The 27,272-nt window shown below is 44.1% G+C and overlaps 8 protein-coding genes and 1 non-coding gene across 9 annotated transcripts; 7 read left to right on the top strand and 2 right to left on the bottom strand.

The window, feature by feature from the left end:
- Positions 1 to 6,609: 6,609 nt before the first annotated feature.
- On the top strand, positions 6,610 to 6,681 carry V2V93DRAFT_t21. The gene has a single exon. It is a non-coding gene; the product is annotated as a tRNA-Glu (tRNA).
- A 1,897-nt stretch (positions 6,682 to 8,578) lies between these two features.
- On the top strand, positions 8,579 to 10,724 carry V2V93DRAFT_322649 (uncharacterized protein; the record flags this gene model as incomplete). Its single annotated transcript, XM_066907415.1, has 3 exons — positions 8,579 to 9,191; positions 9,258 to 10,332; positions 10,385 to 10,724. The coding sequence occupies 3 exons, from the start codon at positions 8,579 to 8,581 to the stop codon at positions 10,722 to 10,724; spliced, it is 2,028 nt and encodes a 675-aa protein (XP_066766886.1).
- Positions 10,725 to 12,414: 1,690 nt separating this feature from the next.
- V2V93DRAFT_366270 (ATP10 protein-domain-containing protein) lies at positions 12,415 to 13,743 on the top strand. The gene is made up of 2 exons (XM_066909288.1): positions 12,415 to 12,946; positions 13,025 to 13,743. Exons 1-2 carry the CDS (start codon positions 12,507 to 12,509, stop codon positions 13,626 to 13,628), a joined length of 1,044 nt encoding a protein of 347 aa, XP_066766885.1. The 5' UTR covers positions 12,415 to 12,506; the 3' UTR covers positions 13,629 to 13,743.
- On the top strand, positions 13,744 to 15,017 carry V2V93DRAFT_366269 (PLC-like phosphodiesterase). The gene is made up of 2 exons (XM_066909287.1): positions 13,744 to 14,023; positions 14,080 to 15,017. The coding sequence occupies exons 1-2, from the start codon at positions 13,903 to 13,905 to the stop codon at positions 14,883 to 14,885; spliced, it is 927 nt and encodes a 308-aa protein (XP_066766884.1). The 5' UTR covers positions 13,744 to 13,902; the 3' UTR covers positions 14,886 to 15,017.
- On the bottom strand, positions 14,945 to 15,837 carry V2V93DRAFT_366267 (uncharacterized protein). Its single transcript, XM_066909286.1, has 2 exons — positions 15,700 to 15,837; positions 14,945 to 15,617 (listed from the first exon to the last, which is right to left on the bottom strand). Exons 1-2 carry the CDS (start codon positions 15,730 to 15,732, stop codon positions 15,096 to 15,098), a joined length of 555 nt encoding a protein of 184 aa, XP_066766883.1. The 5' UTR covers positions 15,733 to 15,837; the 3' UTR covers positions 14,945 to 15,095.
- An 86-nt stretch (positions 15,838 to 15,923) lies between these two features.
- V2V93DRAFT_366264 (CwfJ C-terminus 1-domain-containing protein-like protein) lies at positions 15,924 to 18,103 on the top strand. The gene is made up of 2 exons (XM_066909285.1): positions 15,924 to 17,331; positions 17,392 to 18,103. The coding sequence occupies exons 1-2, from the start codon at positions 16,030 to 16,032 to the stop codon at positions 17,923 to 17,925; spliced, it is 1,836 nt and encodes a 611-aa protein (XP_066766882.1). The 5' UTR covers positions 15,924 to 16,029; the 3' UTR covers positions 17,926 to 18,103.
- On the bottom strand, positions 18,018 to 19,992 carry V2V93DRAFT_366261 (uncharacterized protein). Its single transcript, XM_066909284.1, has 3 exons — positions 19,359 to 19,992; positions 18,956 to 19,296; positions 18,018 to 18,894 (listed from the first exon to the last, which is right to left on the bottom strand). The coding sequence occupies exons 1-3, from the start codon at positions 19,707 to 19,709 to the stop codon at positions 18,228 to 18,230; spliced, it is 1,359 nt and encodes a 452-aa protein (XP_066766881.1). The 5' UTR covers positions 19,710 to 19,992; the 3' UTR covers positions 18,018 to 18,227.
- A 124-nt stretch (positions 19,993 to 20,116) lies between these two features.
- Positions 20,117 to 22,680, top strand: V2V93DRAFT_366259 (PHD-zinc-finger like domain-containing protein). The gene is made up of 4 exons (XM_066909283.1): positions 20,117 to 20,885; positions 20,941 to 21,290; positions 21,363 to 22,154; positions 22,220 to 22,680. Exons 1-4 carry the CDS (start codon positions 20,423 to 20,425, stop codon positions 22,409 to 22,411), a joined length of 1,797 nt encoding a protein of 598 aa, XP_066766880.1. The 5' UTR covers positions 20,117 to 20,422; the 3' UTR covers positions 22,412 to 22,680.
- A 2,603-nt stretch (positions 22,681 to 25,283) lies between these two features.
- V2V93DRAFT_366254 (uncharacterized protein) lies at positions 25,284 to 27,229 on the top strand. Its single transcript, XM_066909282.1, has 2 exons — positions 25,284 to 25,392; positions 25,453 to 27,229. Exons 1-2 carry the CDS (start codon positions 25,303 to 25,305, stop codon positions 27,022 to 27,024), a joined length of 1,662 nt encoding a protein of 553 aa, XP_066766879.1. The 5' UTR covers positions 25,284 to 25,302; the 3' UTR covers positions 27,025 to 27,229.
- The last annotated feature ends 43 nt before the right edge of the window (positions 27,230 to 27,272 follow it).

Raw genomic sequence — 27,272 nt, 5'->3', positions numbered from 1 at the left:
CCTTCGCGACCAGATCCCGATCTCGATGAGACCCGCCATCGCCTGCTATCCGCCTGTGCCTGCCGCTTGATCCTGGCTGCGGCAGGCCCAATTGATGCATTTAAGTCAATTGCGTTTAGTGATTAATATTACAGCTTCTCGCTAAACAAGTTCTTATGAATGAGACAGTGCGGTATACTTATCTGCGAGAATGCACGCGACAAGCTAATCGTTGACGCAGCAGCATCGGCGTCGGCAAACGGGGCCCGGAAGTTCCACAAGCCCCGGATATAGCTCCGATGAATATCAGGCAGAAATCTGACTTTCTGCACAAGATCTGGATTGATCTTTGATATTAGAGGATATATTATATGTTTTTAAGTGATACTACGGCTAATTTTCTCATCTAGCGATTAATGCGGAATCATTATAGGCGGCAGCAGTGGCTAGGTAAATATGCTGGAGATAGCACTTGGATAGTTCGGGGCTAGCGTCCGAGGCCATCGCACTACTGTCGCGTCCAGCCAGGAACCGCGAACTCTATCATATTGCTGACCCCAACCCTGATCCCCGCTGCTGCCTCTCTCTCGTGTGCTCGGCTCTGGGGCATTTACTTTGCGATTGAAGTAATTGCAATTGGCTGTCCTTATTTGAATGACTGTTTAATCAACACCGCCGCTGTTGCTGTTGCTGCTGTTGCTGTGGCTACTGCTGTAGACCGTCGGATTTCCACCAAGAATGCCGACTGCATATTTACAACGCACCTTCTGCGCTGCTGATTACTTATTCTCTATTCTACCTGACGCAGACTCACTTGCCGCTCTTAGGTCATCTCTCTCGCGTCTCTAGCCCTCTGTCTGCCAAGCAGATAATAGACGCTTGACTTCAAGACATAAAATCTTTTTTTTTCATCTTGAGTATTGGCGTGCTCTCTGTGTGGCTCTTGTCTACTGATGCATTCAGTACTACTACATTTGCATTATAGAACAAGACCCATCTTTGCTATATATAACTATCAACTCACCGCCTCATCGCGTGCCTTTCTTCTTCTTTCACTGCAGTAAATGGGCATGTGTCTTCTCGGAGTTTCTCAACTTAATTCTGCTGTTACAAGGGGAAACGAGAAACGGTAACCGTTGCAGCTGGAGCGCTTAGCAGACAGAGCATTGTCTGCTGCCTAACTAACGCCTTTTCTCTCACTCTTCCTCTAACTCATTCACTTACTTCAGTAAATCAGGAGCGGCTTCTTTCCGAAAGCATGATCGCACCTGCTCTCGCTAGCAGCAATCTAACTCTCTCGTTTAGTTCATATATGCATCGAAAATCTTACAATCGTCATCAGTAAATTATCTCCTCGCTTTGATCTGAGTTTCACAAAAAAAACCAGAGGAGTGGACCAGTTGTGAGAAGATAGAATATAAATGCCCTAGGGCTGGCTAGCTATTCTTGCTGCTCTGCTCACTAAAATAAGACACACTACTAGCTACTTGTTTAGCCACCACCGACTGTGGATCATGAACGCAATGTCTCTGCTGCATTTCGTATTGCAGTCTCGGACATAAGGAGATTTCATTACCCTACTGCTTTCCTGCGCAGATCTACCTTTGTGCAGTTGCATCATGTTGAGCAAAAAGGCATCATAAAAGGAAAGCAGACTGAATTGTTCCCTCAAAATTTCCCTCTTTTCTAATGTAGTCCGCCGCAGATGAAGTGGCTATTTGACGCGCGAGTCCGAAGACGAAATGGAAGACTACATAAAACTGGGCATGACTAAAGAAAGAGCGGGGAGTGCTACTGTCCACATTGACAATTTTGAAAAGGCTTTCTTTTTTTCTAATTATCGCTTGTGTTCTGCCCGATAATGACCTAAATTTCATGTCTGTGCGATTTCACCTCACGCACTCTCATCGGCCTTTTCGCCTCCACAGGATCATCGCAACAGTCTATAAAGCAAAATCAGCAATACAGACAGCGACAGACGAAACAGATGAGATGGTCCTGACCCGACGTCACTAATTAACGCTCACCTTCCCAAAGTTAATCCTTTCCGGCGTGTGTCGACACAAAAGCCACCAAACCTATGCTCCGGCTCCGAACTGCCTCTTCGAGAAATTCAAGCCGGCAGCACTCTCTCCCAATTCATTCAGTAGCTACTTCCGCTTCCATCACTAAAACAAACTTCAATTAGCGACCACGCTTCATCGCTACCTAATCTCACATGCAAGCCCAACCTAAATGAATATAATAGAGGCAAATTAACCCTCACTTGGCCGTTCTACTATTGCCATCGGCAATCGCGACTAGTCGTCGATGCGATAAAGAAGACAAAGAAAAATAAATATACTCTTAATTTTCCCCCCGTTGACGCATAAAGATGCTCGGCGTGCTGTATATACGTAGCCTATAACAGCAGTTTAGAGATAAAACCAAAGATAAGAAGCCCTCAGTAATCCGCCAATCATTGCAAAACAAATTGCGCTGATGGCCAAATTCCGGATTAAGAGGTGTCGAACGCTTGGTCCAGATCAAACCAGATCAAGGTTTGCAATCCACAGGCCTTGCTTTGCTCTGCGCTGCTCTTTGGCTGCTCTTTACGCGCTTCCCAGAGAGTGCCTAATCTGTGTGATTTGGCTATCTGCCCATCAATTCTCAACCTACGCTACTCAACTTTTCTGATCTAACATCTTATCTCGATATGTCATACAACTAGCTGATAGCTGTCAATACACGTGGTACCTATTTTTCTTGAATCGGTCTAGCAATGTTTCAACTCAGATTAGAAAAAATATTACATAGGCGGCCAATCGATCAGACCTTGCTGCTCTTCAAAAGTCGGTATCTTCCGCGCCTCTGGTTTCCAACTGACAGCCGGATACTGAAAGCAAAATTCTGATAACACTTGGTCTCAGTTCTTTATCGCGAAGGTTAGCACATGCAGATTGGCTCTTGATCTCTGTCTTTTTAGAGCTAAAGCTATAGAATTATAATAATAAACAATTCAATAAAGTGATATCTGCATCATGCGGCAGATATTGGATATAATATTAGAGTTTAGCAAAGAAGAATCGACTTGGAGAAAGCGTGCAGCGGAAACAAGACGGAGCTTGCTTTTGTCATATCCTGATGCCACACATTTCAAAATTCTTAGGCTGGCCGAGCCGCACCTTATCTTGCCTATGTCTTTCCTTTATCCATCTACCAGCACTGATTCTGATTCTCTCATTGCAGCAGACGATCGCGTATTACAGCGCTGCCCTTTGTGTTAGCATGACTAATATTCTGATATATTGGATCATTCTTTTTTTACCTTGAGCGATAAGCATTGTATGCAGTAGATTGCACCACCCCCTATCTATCTACGTCTCTTGCTACCTGTCCACTAAACAGCTTGCGAGTGAGTCTGCAAAGCTGCATGTAAGCTTTGACGCAAACAAGCCAACAAAACCAATTGAAATGGTGGCTGGGCCGAAAAAAATTCCAGTCCTTCATGACATTCAGAATTTGAAAACAGATCGGATTTTCATTTTTACTTTTCACTAGGTTGCATGCCTACTTAGCGGCAAACTGTCTTTCTGCTCTTTGCCAAAAAGCCTTGTTTGGCTTTGCTGTGCATTTTGCTAGTTGTCGATGTATTTCTGCAAAAGTCTGACGGATGCGAGTCTGATTACTGAACATCATTTAGAAGTTATCATTTGCGATCTCTAGTGATAATGATCGTTTAAATTGAGTTCACCTTCCTTTTCGCATCGCGTTAAAGACAAAGATGCAGTCTATCAAATCATAGCAACGAAATGCCTCAAGACCAGTATGTTTAGAGAGCGGCAAATTAAAATCTGCAAGTCTCGTCTGACGCTGTTGCTAGTCTAAATGTTAATCTCTAGTAAAATCAAATATCAAGAAAAAGTATGAGAGTGCATTCTGTCACGAGGGGATTTGCAACGGGATCGAGGGATGTACGCTGTTTGCGATGGTCTGTGCGGTAATCGATAAGAATTTCGCGAGATTAAATAAAAATGTTTGTTATTGATTAGATAACTGCTGCTCCTTGCGCAGTGATAATTCTGTGCGATAGTTATGATATTGTTTTCGGTTATATAAGATTTCTATAACCTTCGCACGGCAACAATTGAGTCAAGCAAAGAGTAAACCTTATGACTAACTCATCAACGCAGACAGTACGCTCCTCACATATTTTACTCGTCTCATACTCTGGCATTGCTCCCTATATGAGGACAAAAGTCTCAGCAGTGCTCCCTTTGACATGCCTGACATTCTAGATCAGGGGTCCAGTCTAGTATGCTAGCCGCCTTTTGAAGGTCCCAGCTAAAATAAAGAATCAAATCTCTGAAAAGAGTCTCTCACATGCTATCAAGAAGATTTGAGTATGCTCACAAAGTTTAGCCTGCAAGCTAAAAAAAATTCAATAATTAGCAAGGAAAAGGTGTTTATGCATTCTCAAATAACTTCACTAAACTGTATACAGGATGTCAAGCAAGGTAACGAAATGGCGCTGCGCGTGCCAAATTCAGCTGATCTGTCTCAACTTGATTTCCTGTACAATTCCCGCTCCCTAAATTCCTAAGCATGATAAATATTTTTGGCTCTTGGCTAATCAGAATTAAATTAGCATATCTTGAAGATCAGATTGTCTACAATTAGGCTAGGCGTTTGCTCACAAGGTTCGCTCACTTACCTCCCTATCTATATACATACCCGCTTCTATGGAGTAAAAAATGCCGTCGTTAATGATGATTAGTTACATCCGACATCAACGGGAGCATTGTGGCTATTTTACTTATTCTTGGTCGCACTATAATTGAAAAGTCGAGGTGAACTAATATCAAACTGATTTTCAACTAGATCTTGTATTGTAACTATATTGTATCGTATCTGAATTGAATATCTGAATTATGATAGCAGAAAAAAACAGAGCTCATTTACCGGAGACAAATTATCAAGAAACTAGGCATTTAGGGGTGGCATCACTAGACTTGCACTAAATAACCACGCTTGGCCACGCGCCTCGAAAAAAATAAAAACTTAAGTCTGGGCAGATTCCTGTGTCGAGTCAGTTAAATATAGCTTTCTATATTTAACGTTTTGTTCCCGAAACGTTATTTAACATAATTGGTTAACTGCTGTGCGGCGCGTGCCTGCTACGCGTATTGTAGTGTATGGCGGAGCGCGACGCGTCAAGTACGCGTCGTCGTTGCATTGCTTCTGAGTTTTCGCTGCATACTGATTGCATAAAAAAATTCATTTCCTTAGTGTCCAAAGTACATGCAGTATTGCCAAACTTTCATTACGCGAGCTATTTGACGGCTTTTTTTTTATTTTTTGACAGCTTGAGTTGGTTTTAGGAATGTAACTTTTTTTATTTGCGAGATGTATTACCGGCAAATGCAATTGCGCATTTTCTTCTTACATGTATTAAATGATCCATATACGTTTAAAACATTCTCTAGGTCATGGTTCAGTCTGGCGTGTTAGTCTGGCTTAGCTGTTGCCTAATATGCGCAACCTTGCAACGTTCAAAATGTTTACTTCTATATGCTGCTTAGCCTTGCTTATATAGAGTTGGCGCTGGATATTATGTGTCTACCATATGACGATTATTTCGGTCTCTGTTCGCACCTAGCTATGCAAACACAAATAGTTCGATTTTTTCAAATTATCTATAAATCATAGCGCGGATCGAGAGTTAGAAAGACTTGTGGATGTATGACATGATTTTCGTTACTACCGAAGTTCAAATGCTTTGCCGAGAAGTCATAATGCAGTTGATTCTACATAGAAAAATCTGTAACGCTTATATGATAATTCAGTGATATGATTTTTATAATCACTGCGAGAAAAAAAAAGGAATTCCCTGAAAGAAATAGAAGAAATCTAAAGAATATCATATATATATTAAAAGACTCAGACGCGCAGATTAAGACGTAAGATTAGGCAGTAAACACCCCTACATCAGAATATTAAATTAGAATAAATCAGTCTCTGGCAGTATATGCGTCTACAAGTGTTGTTATATTGTTGTAGTTACATATAAAGTATCATTGATATATGCCTACGTTTTTGAGAATAGTAAATACCTTTCAGCATTTCCAATAGGCGAAATCATGTCTGCGGCACGCGCTACTATTCTATCTGCCAAGTTCCAATCCGCAAACCCTTCCACAAAATCAAGTTACTACAGCAATCCAAATAGCATGGCTCACGGTCTAAACTTTCAAACACGAGCAACAGGATCTCAGCGTATCGTAATATCATAATTGTAAGTGGTGTGAATTCCTAGCAGTCATTCACTGGTCTCATTCTGACGCGACACTCTTGTTACCTGCTCGCTCTAACAGCCATTAAGCAATACAAAACCGCGCATTGACAGTATAATTGATTGTCATAAAAATACCTAAAAATCAGCACAGTTATTCCACGGAAAATTATATTTCATCATGCAAAAAAGCGCAATGCAGTATCTAAAATGATGGACAGCTAATTACTACCATACATAGTTGCTTTAAACGGTATTACTGATTGGCATATCGAGGTATAGATCAAATTTACAATGTGCATTTATGCCAAATTTTTAAAGCTTTATAATAGATTCGAGCTTACTATTGTACATTACAATTCGATATAGTGTAACGGTTAGCACGGTCCGCTTTCACCGGGCAAATCCGGGTTCGATTCCCGGTATCGAAGTTACGGATTGTAATTTTTTTTTATATCTATTATAAATATTCATTGTGTCATTATAATTGATTTTCTTTTGTTGGCACTCATTTTTTTTTTGGGAAAAATTCGATAGCAGCGTTGTATAAAGAGCTGGCGCAGGAAGTGACGTTAAAGCGACCAATGAGCAAGGACTCTAGGAAGAACTGCAAAGTTGCTCAGTATACCTAAAATAGATTGAAAAACAGAATCTGCCAGAGCCATAGTTGGATTTATCTAATCTCCCAAAGTTCTACAAATTTGATGCAAAAAAAAAAATCAAAAAGGATGAGTCGGTATCAATTGTGTCAGAGGGACTTGTGCTCGTGAATAAAGAGACGCCGAAACTGGCACTATTCACAAGCGGTATTGTGGGTACGGCAGCAGGAATAATGGCAAATATAGCAATATGCAAGACAATTGAGCATCTAATTTATCTTGTAGCATGTATTTCGAGTCTAATAAGCAGCGAATTCCGCAAGCATTTTGTAACTCGTTCTCTGCAACAGCGATTCAGTCACTAGTGACTTTGCATGCCTGACAACCACGGCCGATCTCAAACGCTCGTTTGGAGCATGTCTCGAGTCTGGCGAATCGACTGGCTACCAGCAGCAGAATATAGACCCAGATTACTCGTGGACTACAAGAAAATGCACTGTCATCGGATATACAGAGAAAGAGCTTCTTTAACCAAGTTTTAGCTATTTAGTGAAGCGCACGACTACCGAGCTCACTATAGAAAATATCTCTTTCAGACGCTCCTTCTGTGCGCCCATCAACCTGGCCAACGAACAACAACTAGAGATGCAAAACCAAAGAGTCAAAGTATTTTGGCGCTGGCCTGCTGCCTAGCGGGGGTTCTACGAAAGCCGAGCAGGTTTACGCAGGTAGCCGACTGCAGCTAACTAAGAGAGCGCCACCATGTAGCTCTCGTTCAGCCTGTCGCTGTCCGGGGCAGCCCTTTCCGCGATTCTGCTTCGTTCGCATGGGCTCTACTCACCCTCTTCAGCGCAGCTCAGGTTCGCCGTCACTTAACGACGCGACAAGGCCCTGAAACTGACTTTGTTGCCGTGATTCGGGCGCGTGGCCAGTAATTCAATGCGAGAGTGCCCAAGACCTAGGACTAGTCACGTATATGCCGTATATCCTGCGCTTTCTACCCAGTTAGCCGTGCGCGTCCACAATTAGTGTGTCCAATTTAGACAGAGGTCACAAACTACACGTGACTATAAGTGACCGATACAGTAGCACACAACACAAGGTCACAGCGAGTCACTGGCGCTCCTTGTCCGCGAGAGAGAGTGTACACTCTGAGCGGCCCGCGCCAGAGTTGAGCACTCTCTCAGAACTAATTTTTTTTCTCTTACTCGTTCTCGCATCCCCTCAAAAATCCCCATCTCTCTCTTCTCCTCCGCTTCACCTTACTCTTTTGCTGCGTGCGCATAGTTTGTTTATTGCTATAGTTGATTTTTACTCAATTTTCAACTATCTTGCGATTCTAGCCTGCTTTCGCGTCGCAACTACTCCTTCCCGTTTCGTCTTCCGCATAATCCTTTCTCTCCGCCTAGCCGGACGATCGACCTATTTCGTCTTCCCAGTCTCGGCCGCATTTCTTCTGCTCTTGCCGATCGCCGTATTATTTTTCATCATCTCTAATTTGACTCGCATTCGTGCTCTGTCGCCTGCTGCTCGCCTGGCAGTCACTACTTCCGCGTCTTGCGTGCTTCGGCCCTCGTCAAAGTCGCGAGCTCTCTGATCTCCGCCAGAAACTCTTCGCGCTCTTGTTCTCAGCCGTCAGATCAACTTCCATCTTTGGCTGATCTGTGAGGAGTCACCTATAAATTTTTCAATTCTTGGTTTTTTTTCATACCCAGTTTTTTTCTCCATAATGCCATCAGCGGTGACCAATTCCCCGCCTTCCTATGCCTTAGCGGCCGGAGCTAAGCTTTCATCGCGACACACGTCTTCTACTACCAAGGACGAATCGTCTACTTCTTCTTTGTTATCAACAGGTGCTCTGGCAAATGATGCTGTGACGGCTTCTACTCCCTCTGCTGAATCGTCTGGTGCCGACTCAATATCGAACGGCAAGCCAATCGAAAGAAATACGGATAGCACAGCTCCACAGTCTTCCGAAACCTCTACTGCCCATAACTCGTCGGCAGCAAACGGCACTAGCACGACATCTACTTCGTCTGCATCCTCATCCGCGGCCAGCGACTCGATATCATCGATCGAGACTGTCGCACCTACCTCATCCAAACCCAGCCTCACTCCTGCTCCACCTCCGAAGGTCAATGTTTGGAAACTCAAACAAGACTCCTCGCCTAAGCCGCTTGCTCTTGTTCTCGAAGCGGAGCCTACGCCGGCTGAACTATCAGTAGGAGAGAGGAAGCAAAAGTCTGGCTCAGTAGATCTTGACTCTAAGGTTTGGCCTGCCGCTCCTGAGGATGATCAGTCGGAAAAGAAGGAGAACTCTGCAAAGGCAGCTAAGCGTCAAGGTATGTCTTTATCTAGGATACTGTCTCTTTGTTAAAAGTTAAGTCTAATATTTTTTTCTCATTTAGGTAAAGAAAAATGGGTTCCATATACCCCGGCTATTATCGGACAGCCAAAGTCAAGTAGGAGTAACAAGCCATTCAACCCCCGCTCGAATAACAACAGCGGAGGCAGATCGGGCTCTACTGTGAACGAGGGAGGCGACGACTCCAACTCAACCCGTGGCAACAAGAACTACTCTCGCGGAAACAAGCAGAAGAACTCCGGTGCTGCCAACGGATCTTCCGAAAAGCGACAAAGCAATTCATCTGGTGCTGCTGCATCTGACAAGGCCCACAAGAAGCATGAGAGGAAGGATGTGGCAAAGGACAAGGATGATTTTAAAGCCGAGCGTGTAGCTGGCAAAGATGCTGCTGATTCTTCAACCGCCGCGGATAGTACCCCTCAGTCGACTGGAACTGAAGCTGCTTCCACTTCTACTGACTCTGCTACTGCCTCTACTGTTACGGCTGAGCAGAATGCCTCCGAACCAGCGTCAACTACTCCATCTTCCACTGGCCAACCTTTCTATCCTCAAAATACCAACCAGCAGCATTTTCCTCCTGGCCAAAAGGGTGTTCCTCAAAATAACAAGACTTCGCGTCCACAGCGGACATTCCCGCATGCAAATGGACAGGCAGTCAATAGACCGCCACGAGAGTTTTTCAACGGAAGCAATCCTTCCAATGGACAACAAGCTACGCCAGTCTCAGGCCAGCAGCAAGGCCAGTATACTAAACCATCTCACAACGCCAATGGTACCCCGCGCGGCCATTCACCGCGCTCAAGTCATTCGAATCCCCATTTTGCGCAGCAACAGCAACAGCAACAGCAACAGCAACAGCAGCATTACGGATACCAGCAACAGCAACAGCAACACGGCAATGCGAATCACCATAACAACGGTAACGGATACCAGTTCCGGAGATCATCGGCTGCGAATGTCACTCCCTTCCAGCCACTTACACGACAATTTTACCCGCCTCAGCAGGATTATGGCGCTGCTGCCGCCGCTGCTGTACTTTTTGGATATCAGGCTCCGTTTGTGGCTCCAATGCTACCTGGGTATGCGTATGAGCCGGTTAACATGGTTGTTTCTCAAGTGTATGTGTAGATTTAATTTTCAAATTTTGCAATATGCTAATGATTTATATAGTGATTACTATTTCTCTCTTGATAACCTCTGCAAGGATATGTTTTTACGAAAGAACATGAACAGCAAGGGCCTTGTCCCACTTTCTCTCCTTGCAGGCTTCAACCGCCTCAAGAGCTTGACAAATGGCGATATGAACGTGCTCATCGACGCATGCCGGCAAGCACCTAATGTTGAGATTGTCGGTCAGAAAGTCCGTTCCCGTTATTATTGGCAGCAATTTGTGCTCAAGCCTGAAGAAAGAGTTGCTGCTGGTCGAGAGGAAGACGATGAGTCGTTTGGTGTGCCTTCTCATGAGTCGTCGCCTGTTCCTGTTACTGCTGCTACTGCGGCTTCAGAGTAAAGTTGATTAAGATGACTATAAATATGCATAGATTTCGTTACATTATTTCTCGACGGAATTTTTGATGAGAGAGAACGGGGAGACATTGGCTAGTAGGATCTCCCCATTTTTTTCATTCAATATTCATGGGACAGACGCAATATTGAATGAATAGAGATGTTAAATATCTTTTTTTTCGCGCGTTTGGATCAAAAAAATGCATTCGGTGCTTCCTTTTTATTTCTCTTCGCTTCAAGTTTTTTTTTTGGTTTTCTCTACTATATTTTTTATCTTTTAAAAGTACAATAAGCTTTTTTTTTCTTTATTTGCTAGGGATATATATTTCGTTTTGCTCTCGTTAACGCAAAGACTTTTTTCAGTTTTCAACATTTTACATATCTTGGATGTTTTATCACCACACACAAGCGATTCTTTGTATTTATTTATTTTTTGTTCCCATGTTATTTCAGTATTGGCTATCTTTATGCTATTTTTGTTTGTTTGTTTTTTCTATCGTCATGTATGTAGCGGCAAGATTGCTTTACTAGATGAAAATACCATATAATTTCCTTTCTTTTCTGATAAGTAATACGCTCTCTTTTTCTTTTCTCATTATTTGACTCAGCCAGATTAGTTAGTTGGTCTATATTCTCTTAATTTTGCTTGTACCTTTTTTTATTTATTCAAAATTGAAGTTTAATATTAGTTTTGAGAGAATCCCATTTCCTGCATTTACTTATTTCCTGCATTTAAAATCAAGAGATTGTTTAGTTCTGACCTCTGGACATAGCACCAATAGAAACCAGACAAACCATTATGGCCATTGATAATAAACTAATTCTAAAAAACGGTAGGTGCACACAAAAGTCAAAGAAATAAAGATCTCACACAGAACGGTTGACGCCGGAACAATGATTCAAAGCGAGGAGAGAGGATTGAGCATGGGAGCAAGGCGACGGAATATACCACAACGCAGAGAGTTATTCAGCACAGATCAAAAATACAGGTATACATAGAATACAGGAATTTTCTAAATCATAAACGTCAGATTAGATTATGACGACGAACAGGCAAACAGATGATGGCGTAGTATAGAGAAGGAGCGGCAAGACTAAATCGGCAGGCTGCCATAGTAAACTCGGATGATGCTCGTCCCCCTATTGTAATTATTACAGTCGACTGTGAATTGGATACTAGTAAGTGCAAGTCTGATGCTCTTTTGTCTCATGAAAAGAGAAAACATGATACTCCACAGTGTACAACTAAGTGCAACACTCAATGTGCTGTATAGAAAATGTAATAAGCTTTCTCTGCATCTTTTTCACGAGAACCTGATTCTGATAAAATGATGATGCTAGTAGTGATATAAAGATAAAACAAAAGCCTTCACACTTCAGTGCCGCATCAGTCTCAGACACAAGCCATCTTTTCGAGTATGTCCAACTACTTAAGAACTGATGCTTTAGCACCTGCAGCAGCATGCAAAAGTATATGAATCTCAACCCTTGACAGCCAGGCAACAACACGCAGTTCCAATTGCATCCATGACTTTTTTACTATTCGCTGTAAGCGGTCTCCACTCCGTACAATGGTCGAACTGCTGCATGGTAACTTAGCACAGCTTTCATTCTGCCGAGCTGACCTGAACATCGTGCGGCTCGTCTGTTTCGAGGTTTTCTCTTTGCCGTCGGCAGTTACCTCACAAACTAAAACCTTCTCAAGCTTATTATCAGAGAATCGCTTCTGCCAATGTACTCTGTACCCAAATAACCACGCTCAATATCTTGATTTTGCTTATGGACAATGGCATGCCTTAAGCCTTGCATCCCGGGCCCGCGACTCAGCACCCTCGTGCGGCGAAGATATTCGTTTAACACCTCGTTCTCCAGATCATTCTCCATCACTCCTTTGCTACTAGCTCTTGAAACAAAAAAGGCTCCTCCAAAGTCAACTACTTCTTCCGACTCATTTAAACAGTCTAAACAAACACAGCTACCGCCTCCACAGCGCAAATCCGGTAGCGCGTTCGGCCAATTTATCGTCGCCTCGAAAAAAAACCTTGATGCGTCTAAGGAAAAGGCGAAACGACTAAAAGAGTACGGAGTTCAGTATCTTGTTCGACCAATCGGTGTGAATTCTCCGCCAAAGCCAGCTGATAATTCTCCGAAGGACAAGCGAACATTTGCCCAGAAGCGCGCTGATTTTGTTAGCTATGAGAAAAACATTGAACGACGCAAAGAACTGTGCGTATCTTTTTATTTTTTGGAGAGGAGTTTTCATATTGTTTGAGGAGTAAAGATTCTAACACTGTGATTGCTTAGTATCGGACAGATGTCTGAGTCTTATTTTACGGATATGCACGAGTATCGTAGTACCGCCGGTAAAGAATGGAAGGCGCCACAAATGTTTTTTAGAGCAGACAAATCCTTCTACATGCCCAACTTTCAAGGAAGCACACTTGTCTCTTCAAAAATCAAAGACTCCACTTCGGTGTTGAAAGACAAAGTCTCCGTCGTCAAGATATACACCTCTCTATCGGGTGAAAATCACGTCAACTCATACTTTGACTCCCCGGGAAAGGCATCTGCCGAGCCAGACCCAGCACTAGGCTATCAAATTATTGATATCACCGTCCTTGACCGCCCAGTCAATCGCTGGATTTCAAAATTTTTTGCATTCAGAACTAGACGACGTCTTCCAAAAACTCAACATGACCTCTTCTTCTACGCTCAGCCATTACCTGATCAACTTAGTAGTGCAATTGGCCAGATTAACAGATATACGGGTTACTTGTATATTGTTGACGGAGATTGTAAGATTAGGTGGGCAGCGTGTGCTAAAGCTATTGAAGAAGAAAAGGAGTCATTTGAGAGGTGTTTGAAAGGTGTTATTGCCGAGCACAGAATGCGCACCCGCAAGGAGTAGTTTGTGGTTGTTTTTCAGGCCATCTTCTGATCTAAATATTTGTATATAGTGTATGAAAGCTCATAAAGTTACTTCACCGAGGTTCAGCCAAATTCTGAATGGGCTTTACCCTAACCGTATATATAAACTTTAATTTTGTGCGGAGTTTCGGGTCTACATCTTTGAGGATTGTCAACAATTTTGAAAACGTCGAGCGCCACCCTCCAGTCAATACCCTCTACATACTCTCGTCTTCTCAAGTCTTGTATTATTTAATTTACAGTAACGAACGATTATGGTGGCTAGTCGTTCTTCTCTGGTTCCTTCAGACTGGATGTCTTGTTTTCCGGATAAGTTACCAGTCGCAGCTCTTTCGATTCCTGGCACTCATAACTCATGTGCCCATTACACTTCGCGTATGTCGTGGTCTTCTTTTTGATTATTAGATTGCAATTCTCATATGTTGATATAGTACCTTCTGTACGTTGCCAAAATGCAACAGTTAAACAGCAACTTGAAAACGGAGTCCGCTTTCTCGATATCCGTCTTTCCAAACCATATCTCAACTACTGCATTACAGGTAGCCGGCACAGCTTAGTAGTTGTGCATGATGCCTTTCCGGTCTGTATTTATAGCTCTATATCGTTTAGCAGAGTGTTGCGTACCGTGTACGACTTTCTTGATGCTCACCCGCAAGAGACAGTGATCATGTCTTTAAAACACGAAGGCCCATTTGCGCGGTCTCGGTATGAATTATCAGATTCGCTGTGGGGCGCGTACATAAGAGGGCACGAAAGTAAATGGTTTTTAGAGTCACGGATGCCGTTACTAGGCGAAGCTCGTGGTAAAATCATTCTATTTCGCCGCTTTGACTGTCCAGATCATCGGCAATTTCACTTTGGATTCCCAGCTACATCATGGCGATATAACACAACTGGAGAAGATGTCGTCGACGGTACCGTACTAGCTGTGCAGGATTACTGCGAGGTTTTAACGCCGGCGGGGTATAAAGATAAAACGCAGTACGTCCAACAACACATCACCAGGGCAGGCTCAATGGATAACAATACTTTATTTCTTAATTTCACAACAGCAGCTAATTTCTGGCATCCAGGTTGCTGGCCTAAGCAGATAGCGGCTGGTGTGTTGTCTGCCGTAGGACAGGCGCTGATTAGTAGTAAGGGACGATGTGGGATTATGGCCATGGATTTTCCAGACGTAGATAACTGGAGTATTGTCAAACTTATTCTAGACCGAAATATTGATTTGATGGATTGAATAGGAATGTCAGGGAGTCCAGAGAGTATTCAACTTCTCGGAAAATCAGCATATTTGGAGTTTTTTTTCATTTATTATTTCGCATTCAAAAAGTATAGTATATTGTTATCAAAATCAAATCGTCCAAAGATATTCCAAAAAATAGCATCATCCCACACAACAAACTCCAAATTCATTCGACCCGTATACTTTGTGAAAAAAAAAAGCAGCTTAAACTGTTTTGGAAAATGCCGTGTTGAGCCCTTTAAACCCGCTGCTACTTTTACTTTGCGGTTTTGTGATTCGATTAACGTTCGTCTTTGCCTGAGCTCCAGACATTGGTTGTATAGGAACTCCATCTGGAAGCATTCCTAAAACTTTTGGTTTTGGCTTGGATCCTGTTGCAGTTTTGCTTGATATTCCAGGTTTATTGCTGCCATTGAAGAAAGACAGCGGCACCGGTTTACTCGTTGGCTTTGCTGTCGTTGAGGACTTTTGTACCGAAACAGATGTGATAGGCTTACTGCTTGCTTTAATTGATGCTGTGCTATTCGATGAGTTAGTCGACGTCGGTGATCCACTTTCGCCACTGACTGCTTTGTCGATCTGATTTAATATCCGCTTTGCTTCGCGTTCATTCCGCTGCACTTGAATTTTCGACCTATTTAGCTCTCGTAGAGTTCTGTCCATAGACGATTTATGACGAACTGAGGATTCATGCTGAGATTTCCCGAGTTTTGTATCGAGAACAAACTAAAATTGTAAAATTTGTTAGCTATCTTTTTTTCAATTACATTTTTGTGATTTTCTTGAAAATTATGATCAGTCTGCTTACTGTTTTGCATGGCTTGCACCAGTATTTAGACATTAAATAAATATGTGATTCTTCTTCTGTAGTTTTGCTGAGCTAGTAGAAAAATATGGAGTGATGAAGATGAGAATTGATTGATGTGTTGCCGGTTGTATGAACAAGGAGGCGATGAGGAAAATCCCAGCTCATGTAAGATTTAGGAGGATATTTGCATCATCGATAAACTTAAAATCTTTCCAGTTTTTATATTTCAAAATACGTTCGGTAGGCGGCCTTACCACGTCAGACCCGTGACTACACAAATTCTTCACCCCGAAATTTACATGCCATTTATCCATACATCGGAGGAATATAATGGGTGATTTACAAACACCAGACACAGACCACCGAAGTCGTGACCACCACCACAGCCGCCACCATCATCATCAGAAAACCTCATCTCATCACCGCCACACCTCCTCATCTTCGCGGCACAAAGAAGAAAGCAAATCCTCTTCTTCCCATAGACGGTATCACAGTCATTCTTCAAGACGAAGTACATCGCGACCTAGTAAACGACAACGGCAAGATAGTAATGAAGATGAAGATGACGAGGATGAAGATGAGCTCAGATTAAAGAGTCGGAAAAATAAACTTGCAGTCGATGCCAATTCTAGCGACAATGATGACGACGACGACGAAGAAGGAGAGTGGGTTATAGATAATTCTAATCTTCCGCCACCACCGCCTACGTCAGATAAATTGACATCGACTCGCGAGTCATGGATGCTAGCATCAGATCAACAAGAATTCCAAGGTATTGGATCTAAATTTGACTTTGGATCTTTTGCAGGTGAATCAGAAAAGAAGAGTGATAGCGAGAATAAGAAGAGTGTCTTTAATCGTCCGGCTAAGAAAGCTACGGACCCGTACTTCGTACGCTCAGCAGCTGTCGAAGAAGAAACAAATCAAGAAGCTATCTCCAGATCTCCGTCTCCTCCACCGCGACCAAAATTGTCAACCCTATCTCCCAGCGCACAAGATGCACCAGCGGTCAACGAGACAGTGTTGAATAAAATGAAAGCGGCATATATGAAAGCCAGACTACGAAAAGCTCCTGATGCCGAACAACTTGAAAATGAGTACCACGAAGCCCTTGCTCAATTTGATGACCGTGGCAAGAAAGACAACACAGATAAGGTTGAAGTGCTGTCACTCATGGACACTCGTGGAGTCCTAACTGCTCCTACTAAAACTGAGGAAGAAATGACCATTGCAGACATGGTTGCCGAAGAGAAACGGTCGCGAGGATTTGCAAACAGTAGCGAAGGACGAATATTAGCCGATCGTATAGGCCGCGACAAGAAGTTCAAAGCTGATTTAGATTACATCGACGAGAATGCCGACAAACTTGCCAGACGAGTACAAAAGAGTCAAATCGATCTGAAAAATATTGCTATTGACGAGGTTCACAAAATGAATCATATACTTGACACATGCCCGCTCTGCCAGACAGAAGAGGCACCTCCTATTGCTCCGGTAGTTGCAATGGGCACTAGAGTATATCTGTCGCTCCCCACAATGCCGCAATTAAGTCCAGGAGCTGCTAGCATTGTGCCTATAGCTCATCGACGTTCGTCTCTAGAATGCGACGACGACGAATGGGACGAAATAAGAGTATATAAAATCCAAGCAAATTTCAATGAACGACGGACTACTAACTAAAATCCATAATAGAACTTTATGAAATGCCTCGCTAGAATGTACCATTCTCAAAAGCGCGGCGTCCTGTTTTACGAAAACGCTGCCAACATGAATCGCAGACGTCACGCATCTATCGAAGCAGTCCCAATGCCTTACGAACTAGCGGAGACTGCATCCGCGTATTTCCGCGAGGCAATGCTTTCGTCCGATGAAGAGTGGAGTTCTCACAAGAAGATAATAAATACACTCGAACGCGCTACCAAAGAGGGCCTTGGAAAACGAGCGTTTAGACAGAGTCTAGTCAAAGAAATGCCGTACTTTCACGTATGGTTTACGCTTGATGGAGGGTACGGGCATATTGTTGAAGATCCAAATCGATGGCCTAAGGGTGACTTGTTTGCGCGGGAAGTGATTGGTGGAATGCTAGAGCTAGAGCCAGACATTATCAAGCGCCAGTCGAGATGGAAACGGGAAACTGATCCTAGATTGAAAGGATTTCGGCAGATGTGGGATAAGTATGATTGGACTAAGCAGCTCATAGATCCAGCCATCGAAAACAGGTTCTAATTCATTCGTCAGGCAACTATGTCTTTCTACCATATGAATACTAATTTTTGGGTTAGACAGACCAGGAAGGATTTGGTGTACAAATCAGAGAATGACAGATGAATAATGTATTTTAGCTATATACAAGCCGACTACTCCCAAAATAGAGATAAGATCTTCTAAAGATTCTTCAAAGTGATATAATACCTTTTTGCGTACAAAATTAGTAAATTCTCAGTCACCAATCAAACAGATCAATTCCCCACTTGTTATAATACAGCTTTACCTCGAGAATCTATACGCCTCAACAGTTTCCCATTGCTTTACGTCCAGTCTCTGGTCTGGCCTCTGACCAGCTCCAATATTCTCCATCCGTTGGTCTCAGGATCATCCATTTCCTCAGGAATACGAGTCAACACCATAGCATAAGTACTCTGCTGAATATGATCAACTGTTCCCGCGGCAATTTCATTGGTCTTGAGATTTTTGTAGATGTGGATTTCTTGTGCGCGAGCACTAATAACCACAACAGGGATATCTGACGGAGGTAAAATTTTCGCACTTGCGATGTCGACGTTTCGAATATCGAGAACTCGACTGGCCGAGTATAAGCCTGCTTCTTTGAATTGCTTGGCTGAGGCATGCCAGATATTATATGGTGCTTCCGAAAGCCAGTGCTTGAGCGCCTCGTCGTCAGCTCTGACGTAGGCGTCAATGACCTCGGGAAGAATGAACTCTCTAACTTCTTGTAGGAATCCTTCCATGGTAAATGTAGGATCCATTTCCTTAAACATGCGAGTCACTTGCGCGTACTCGGTCTCAGCGAAGAATCCACCTATCCTGGAAGCGATACCGCGGAAAGTGGAGACAACTGGATTCTCAGATTCATCGATCTTCTCCTTGAGACTGTCGACTGATTGACGAAATGACGATTTTACTTTCTCTTCCTCTGCTTTTGCTGTAGGGTGAATGATGACATTTGCGCCGGCCCTATATAACTGCAGTTAGCGGCACGAAGTTTGACATTGCTATCTTAATTGCGAGCACTTACTCAAGATTCTCTTCCGTAGGCTTATTGGATCTTAAGATCTCCCCACTCGCAAATTTTTCCTTCATTTTCTGAGCCAATTTCTCCTCTCGCCGTCTCCGACGCTCGTCACGCGCCTCGAACCCTCCGTACCGACGACTAGTTCCGTCATCAATAACATTCTTGACTTCTTTATATACTTTAGTATCACGAATTGGAGCAGTAGCCTTGTCGAGCTCTTCGGCAGTCGCGTTCACGGCATCTCGGGTACCTTTGACGATAGGCGATTCCCAGGCCGTCGATGCCGCCGACCCGACTACTTTACCAGCGGCCTTGAAAGTCTCGGCTGTTTTCGACGTGCCGGACTACATAAAGCCGAGTCAGAAATTCCGTTTCTCTAATAAATGCCAAAATGGTAGATACACACCTTTGCTTTCTCGTAGGCGTCCTTTGCCTTCCGATACGCCTCACTCTCAGACATACGTCCAGTCTCATCCTGCAAAGCCTTGATATTCTCCTGCAGTTCCTTGGACTTTCCCCACTCCTCTCTGAAAGTCTCTACAAAGACTTGATATGGCGACTTGCGATTTTGATTTCCATCGTCACCAGCAAACCGAGAATGCGAGGCATGGAATCCGCGATATTGCAGAGCAGACAAGGCGAGTGCAGAGTCTGATCTTAAGAATACGACAGCATTGTTGGTAGTCGTGCTTGTGCTAGGTGACAGGAAGGATAAATTTCCAGAGACTACTGGGCGAAGAAATGTGCGACGTAGCATAGTTCGTCGTTAAAATAGTTTTTCGAAGCAGAAGAAAAGAATGCCGATTTTGATGACTCTGCCACACACAAACTTTTCTTTAGTTATTTCACGACTTTAGTAGAAAACTCAATACAGAACAGAAAAAAATAAACCAGGTCAAATAAAGGAGCTACCTTTCCTTAAGAGCAAGAAATCGTAGACTTTTTCCTCAGACACTGGAGAAAGTACAGCTGGCCGTTGACTTTTTCTCGAAATAAAAGTACAAACCTCTGCGAAATTTTATGGGATGGATCGGAAGCCGGGCAAAAAATAATCGTTCAGAAGGCTTACCCACAAGATAATATCACGTGAGTAAGTTACCCGGCCTCTAAACGCGCACTGCATGATGCATTTTGAAGAGGTATCGCGTGTGTTCCGATTGAGGATGCGACTATTATTCATTAGCATGCCGAATTAATCGATCTCGGTATTGCTCGAGATTATCGCAATTATACAACTTCTTTGAAATATCAGATTGCAAGGACTGAACGTTTGATTGCGTGAGCTGATCAAATTCCGCGATCCTAACCTAAACAAAGAAGCTGGCACACAAAACTGGTTGAGTATCAGTGATAGCTCAAAAAAATCAGAGAAGCAGTCGGCGGTACAACTGACTTACGACGAAAATTCTTCCGACGCAGCGCGTCCTATCAAACTTTACCTAAACGTGAAGCACAGTTTCTCGTGCAAAAATGCAATCAAACTCTTTCAAGCGCCTACGCACGCAATCACCTGGTACTTTGCCTTCAGCAATCACCGCTATACATACGGCGTCAATAGCAGTTGATGAAAAACCTCGCGAAGAACGGCCATTCTCTGAATTCCATCCTTCGCTGGACATTGACGCGCATCTGCGTCTGCTAGACGCGGATGACGTCGACGAATATAATCCTAACCATCCGCACAAGCACCGCAGTATTACATCTGGAGGACATAAACATCACGCGCCACTCAATAAGCCTATTTTTAGGGTAGTCGGTCGTGCGGGATTGAGTGCGCTGGGTGATTTAGCAGAGGATTTACCTGTGCGTATGGGAAGCGAGGGAGCGGTCGTGCGAGATCGATTTGTGATGCCGGAGGAGTACATCCGGGCTGAAAAGATAGGCATGGAACCCGATGATTCGAATACAGTTGAATACGATATGGATGAACAGGGTATGAACATAATGCTACGGAAATCAGTTGACTAAAGTGCTAATTGCCGCTGCAGACGATCAGCTGTTGATAATTCTAAATGAAGAGCGCCGAAAACGATACTCGGCAACACCGATCACACGCCTTCTTTTTGAAATTGTAATGACTCTTCTTGAAAAGGAATGGTTCGCTTTACAAGCCCACATGCCAAAAGGCAAACATTCAGCAAGCACGGATGACGCATTCAATGAGAATGATGATTCTAACTGTGCACTTTGCGACGACGGAGAGTGCGAGAATAGTAATGCAATTGTCTTCTGTGACGGATGTAACGTGGCAGTGCACCAAGATTGCTATGGGGTACCATTTATCCCAGAAGGACAATGGTTATGTAGACGATGTCTATCTGGTCTGCGGAGAGATGTGGTACGTCGATTCCCTCCATTTTTTTATTTCTTTTTTCTGCTTTTATTTCGGTGTAACTAACAAGATCTCAAGAGCTGTATTTTCTGTCCGAACAAGTCTGGCGCATTCAAGCAGACCGATAGAGGTCATTGGGCCCATCTTCTCTGCGCGCTCTGGATCCCGGAAGTCAGTATCGGCAATCCGGTCTATCTGGAACCAGTCGAAGGCGTTGAGCGTGTACCGCGTCAACGATGGAAACTTGTCTGCTATATCTGCAAACAGAAAACCGGCGCATGTATTCAATGCATGAGTAAGACTTGCTACATGGCTTTCCATGTGACCTGTGCCCGACGCGCCGGTTTACAATTACGCATGCGAGCACCTATTGCGACGTGTTTTGAAGACTATAATCTACTTGAAGTATTTTGTGAAAGACATTGTACACCTGAATACGCCCATGAACATGATTTAAAGACGACTGTACGACAGGCGCAGCAGTTTTATCGCACGTCGCTAGGCAGTGATCGCGAATACCCTGATGCGCAAATGAATGCCCTTGGACCCGCCACTTCTGCGTCTTCACAACCGCAATTACCCCGCATCAAGTTGAACCTCAGTTTGAAAGCTGGTTCACAGGCCGGTAAACGCTCGGCGGAGGACGTTGACGCGGAAGACGAAGATCAAGTTACTAGAGTTATCTGGAAGACTAACTCCGATGCACCGATTATTCCACACGTTATTTACAAAAAAGTATGTGAACGAATGAGCAAGTACGGCGTGCGCAAGCGTAAAGAGTTTGTCTCACTCATGTGTAAATATTGGACTCTGAAGAAAGAAATCAGAAGGGGGGCTGCATTACTGAAGCGTCTGCAAGTAGCATTAGAGGTACCAGCCTATTTATTTTCATTTTTGAATGGTTAGAGAGAAGCTTGCTAATTTTGGAATTATAGGCGATGCCAGATAAAGATTTCACCCGAGAACAGGAAGTAAAGAAACTAGAATTTGCCAAATATCTACGTTCAGATTTAGAGCGCCTAATTCAAATCTCAGAAAAGGTTGTCGAACGCGAGAGCGCAATGCTTGAGCTTTCAGAACTCGAAACTGGAGCGATTGAAATGATACAAAGTGCCGCAGCTACTTGATGTTGCTCGAAAGTCGTTATATTTATGATTAAGGTTGGAGTTTGGGAGTGTTTTAATGTTTTGATATACGGTTTAAGATCATTTGCAACGTTTTTGATCATTAGATGTTTGCTTGGTCGCCTCGCCTAAATGAATAGAAAGTGACTTATAAGAGCTGCAAAAAAGTTGATTAAAACTATATGGATACAAGTAGCAAATTGCGTAATCGGGTAGCACATAGATGACGTTCTATGGTCTAAGCTCCAGTTACATTTTTACGGTTATTAGGCTGCTAATTTTATACATTAGCATTTTACTCCAAATTGAGATAGACGGATATTTATTCATACATCTTGTCCGTAGAGTAGAGCCCGTCAGATCAAGTGCGAAAACTACGACAAATAAAGCATGCTTAAATGGGCAAGCAGGCAGGACGGCGCGCCGCGCCGTCGCATCACGATATACAAAAAAGGAAGAACTAGCTTTTAGCAGCCGGTTTTGATGTAGCCTCGGTTATCTAGCGAGCATGCAGATACAACTAAGCCAGCAGTAGCGAAAGCAACCCGCAGTGCATGTGTGAAACATAAATGCGATTGCTGCTGGATGGAGCGAGAATTTTTCAATTTCGTTTTTATTTTCGGTCTACGCTGAGAAACAGAGTTGAAGAGAACTGCAGTAATATAATTGCTAATATTTTTACATCTTTATAAATTGAATCCACAGACAAAACACAACAAATCTCATAAAAGGAGAATACGCAAGATAGAAGGGGCGATGGCGGCGGAGAAAAGGTCGGACCGAGCACACGGCGCTGATACTATACGGCGTCTGCCTAGCGCGATCTAGCCAGCCTGGCATGCCAAAACCAACGGGACGGCGCATAGCCAGACACAGATCATGAATCTCTCGTTTGCAACACACGAATATTAATGATATACTAGAAACGCAAGCCAGCTGCTGAGGATACAAGAAGGCCGAGACAAGCAAAGAGAGGTAAGATTCTCGCTTACCCCTGAAAATAATATACGGAAACATGCTCGAAAAGTAAAACTAAAACAAAAGGCTATGCGGCGCCGCATGTGGCCTTAAGTGGCTGATATGGCTTGACACGGCGCGGGACCGGCGCCGCGTCCATACAGAATTTGGGAAAAGGCCGGTCGTGCAGGAGCAGATCATAACATATTCTGTTTTGAATCTCTACTATGCTGAAATACAGACTAGACTGAGATAGGAGCTGCTCGCAGAATAACTACAGAGAATACGAAAAGACGAGGTTGACAGAGAGGCCGCACGCCTCACGCCGCACGGCGCCGGTGCTAGTCTGCGGCACCACGCGGAGAGCTATGGTATGCTCTGCTCTGACTCGCTTCTTCACTGCCTAGTCCCGCTGGCAGTGTTTGGCAAGTTACAGCTTGGCTGCGACAACTGCGACTGCGACAGTAGCAGCAGCACAGAAACTACAGCAGCGTCGAAGAAGGTCAAGAGCTCGCGACCTTGAACACGCCAGCCAGAGGCCCCTCCTGAAGTATACCAGACAGATGCATTGATCCTTGCAGAAATTCGCTAGAAGCCCTTCAGACAAGGTAATATCGACAAAGAAGACATACACTGTCCAAACCGAGACATTAAAACTAAAGCATGGCTTTGGCTTTGCTTTTTCTCTTAGCAAGCGCCGCGTTACGCGTGTACCTTTAAACTCTCTTTTCGAGCGCTCTTCTTGCCTAGTCTCGTCGGCCCTTATTAACCCGGCCAGATATCGCTGGATCTGCAGGCTACGCATAGTGCATGCCTGACCGGCGCTGTCAATATTGGTCATATCTCTCTGGGTGTTGCCTGACAAATCTGCCGGCGGTGGATTATCTTGCTCCGCAGCTCCGATCTCACTACTTACAAGATAGCTCCGCAATGTAGCGTCCGCAACTCATTCTACAGAATTTTCTTAAAGATTAAGCATATTAATCATCGTAGTAGTTCGTATTTTAAAATCTGTACTCAATTGACCCAAAACCGCGTGTGAAATCAGCTAAGCTTGCTGGTCATCTACTCCTCTCTCTCGCAATCACGACATCGGCATCGGATAAACATCGCCGGCTAGATTCTGCGCTAAACCGCTAGCATGCAAGCGTATGAGATCATTAATTGTGTGAGATTGCACAGCAGAAACGACGGCTGGGAAATACTTTCGCTTGACTATTGTCTCATTCGTTTGTTGCATGCCCTCCTAAACACAATCCTTATCTAGCTATAAAAACTGTAAACAGTACAAGCAATTCACTCAGGCACTGTACAAGAGGCTGCTCTACATGCAAGTCTTGTAAAATAAAATGCATCATTGAGAATAAACATGCTGCGTGTAGCACTATGAACCGCACGGCACCGACGTCTTAACGCCTCAGCTAATTTAGTTAAGTCTGCAAATAATCCGGTTGCCTCCTTTCTTCTTACATCACTCGTTGCTTTTGCTATATCTTCTTGATCCTTATTTGCTCAACTCGACCTTTTTTCCGAAGGCTGATGCATTCATCTCTTTCATGGGTATTTGACTGTACACCATTCAGCCTGCTCATTCAGCCTGCTTACTCTTGCAAGTCTCCATGACTATCTGTAGTCTCTTCAAATATCTTTTTCTTTCTCTATAGTCTTTCTTTCTCTATAGTCAACTTTTTTTCTGTAGTCAGCTCTCTCTTTCTGTATCACCTGTAGTGTTTATTTTCTTCGTTATCTCTTCTACGCGCCAAGTGCCTGTTTTCGCTGTCTCCCCACTGTCCAGCATTGGCCACCACAGCCACAGGTACCGCCCGGACCTGGGTACGATATGCGCACCGCCACACTGCCCGCACTCGCTTCTTCCGCGCTTAGCAAAAGCTACATAACCTGCACCGGCCCCCGCCTTCTCCACTTCTCCCCTTCTCATGCTCACTCTTGCTAAACCCTTTTACACTCTCTTCTCGAGTCTCTCGCTTGTCGGTTCTCACTATCTCACGGTCGCGCACCGCCGGCTGGTGCGTACGCTCTGCCCTCGAATTGAGGTTCTTCGCTAACTTTTGCTATATTCGTCGCAGCCGCCCATGATGGCCCCTCAGCACCCGCCGTCGTCGACCTCCGACCTCTTTCGTCACTCTTTAGTTGCCCTTGACTACCCTGCCTATGAATCTCAGCAGCAATGTCTGCAGAGCCAGCTTGAGCCGCAGCTCTTCTTAGGCAACATATACTCGCTTAGCACTCTCCCTTCCTCCGCGGCGCCTTCTTCTACCAGCACCACGGCAACCACTCCCATAATAGCAACAGACATCGATGCTGACACAGCTTACTCTTTTGCTCCGGATTATGCCCTATCACAGCCAAGTTGCTTTCAGAGGCAGACTCCACCGCGACTAGCTACTACCGCCGAGCAGTTGCACCCATCTACTTTTTACCAGCAGCAACAGCAGCAGCAGACAATGGCTCAAATACCAGAGCACCTACTACATCATTCATTTTTAACAGAGCAGTCGGCCTATCGGCACCATATACCGTCGTCACCAGCTACTTCGGGAAGTCCACATCCATCAGACGACGGCATGGCAACTATGATGCCTCTGCCGCCTAATAAGATGACACCATTTCAGCCCTACGTGTCAATGGAGATGTATGATATTGATCAGCCCATTTCGCCTTTAACAAGAATGGATATTCGTGCTGGAATAACAGACATACAAGACCTTACATATACGTCTGGACAGCGACCGCAGCAGCAGCCACCTGCACCGCCAAATATCACATATACTCCTCCAGAAATCGAACATGCCCACCAACCGCAGCCGCAAGTAGACTCTTCATCGTTCATTACATCATACATGCATGCCTCCCCAATGCAGCCCATTCTCTCGGCTCGCTCCTCACCATCTACAAACGCCTCTCCACTCTCCATGCACTCACCGTCTTCGCAAATACAGGAGGTATCTCGCCATTCTTCACAGGACCCTCTTGCTTCCAACACATTGCATTCTTCATTTGTCCGTCGAGCACACTCAGATATCACTGATCTCAGCTCGAACTCCAGTAATGACACCGCCTCTCGCCGACAACATTCGGCGCCACAAGTTCGCGACGGCAAACGCGAATGTATGATCTGCAAAAAACGCTTCAAAAAACTGGAGGATCATCTATGGACGCACTCAGCTGAACCGAAACCACACAAATGTCGCGCCGGATTTGTAGACGGTCGCACGATGTGTCAGTACGTGACTATGGGTTTCGCCCGCGTCGCCGACCGCAATCGACACGAACTCAAGCATTATGATGGCCGCTTCGTGTGTCCGTATGGTGTTGATAATTGTCGGGTGGGAAGTGAACGGTTTGGAAGACTTGACACTTTCAAACGGCATTTGCGAATCGTGCACGGTGATACTCTTTCTTCACGGCATTCGGGAGATGACGACGAGTCGCGTCCTGCAGGTCCTGGACGACCTAGACGACGGGCTCGGAGTCAGAAGATTTCGGTCTCAAATGAAAAGTTAGAATGTTGCAATTGTAATCGGACATACTTGGGCGTAGGCGCGTTTATTGGTCATCTGAATGATTGCACATATGCACTTATGCATCCAGGCGAAATCGATGATGAGGGCGCGCCTGTTACTAATGAGTCAGATTGAGAGGTCTGTCGTGATTTCGCGTTTGGTCTTGGGATGTGGATAATTTGGGAAATCGGTTTTTTTTTCACGTCTAGGGGTTTATTATATTTTTTCTCTCTCGTTCAAACTGGAATTAAGAATCATGATTAGTCTAATCCAAATAACGATGTACAGTCTCAGATGTAATATAGTTATGCGTCGTGCTTTCTTTGCGATATACTTGCGATGATTAGATGGCTAAACTTGCACGTGCATATTGAATTGTAGCT

The sequence above is a fragment of the Kockiozyma suomiensis genome, assembly GCF_038497685.1.
Source record: "Kockiozyma suomiensis strain NRRL Y-17356 unplaced genomic scaffold V2V93scaffold_4, whole genome shotgun sequence".
Lineage (NCBI taxonomy): Eukaryota > Fungi > Ascomycota > Lipomycetes > Lipomycetales > Lipomycetaceae > Kockiozyma > Kockiozyma suomiensis.
Note: the sequence above shows the minus strand (reverse complement) of the source record. Positions and strands in the feature narration are given on the sequence as shown.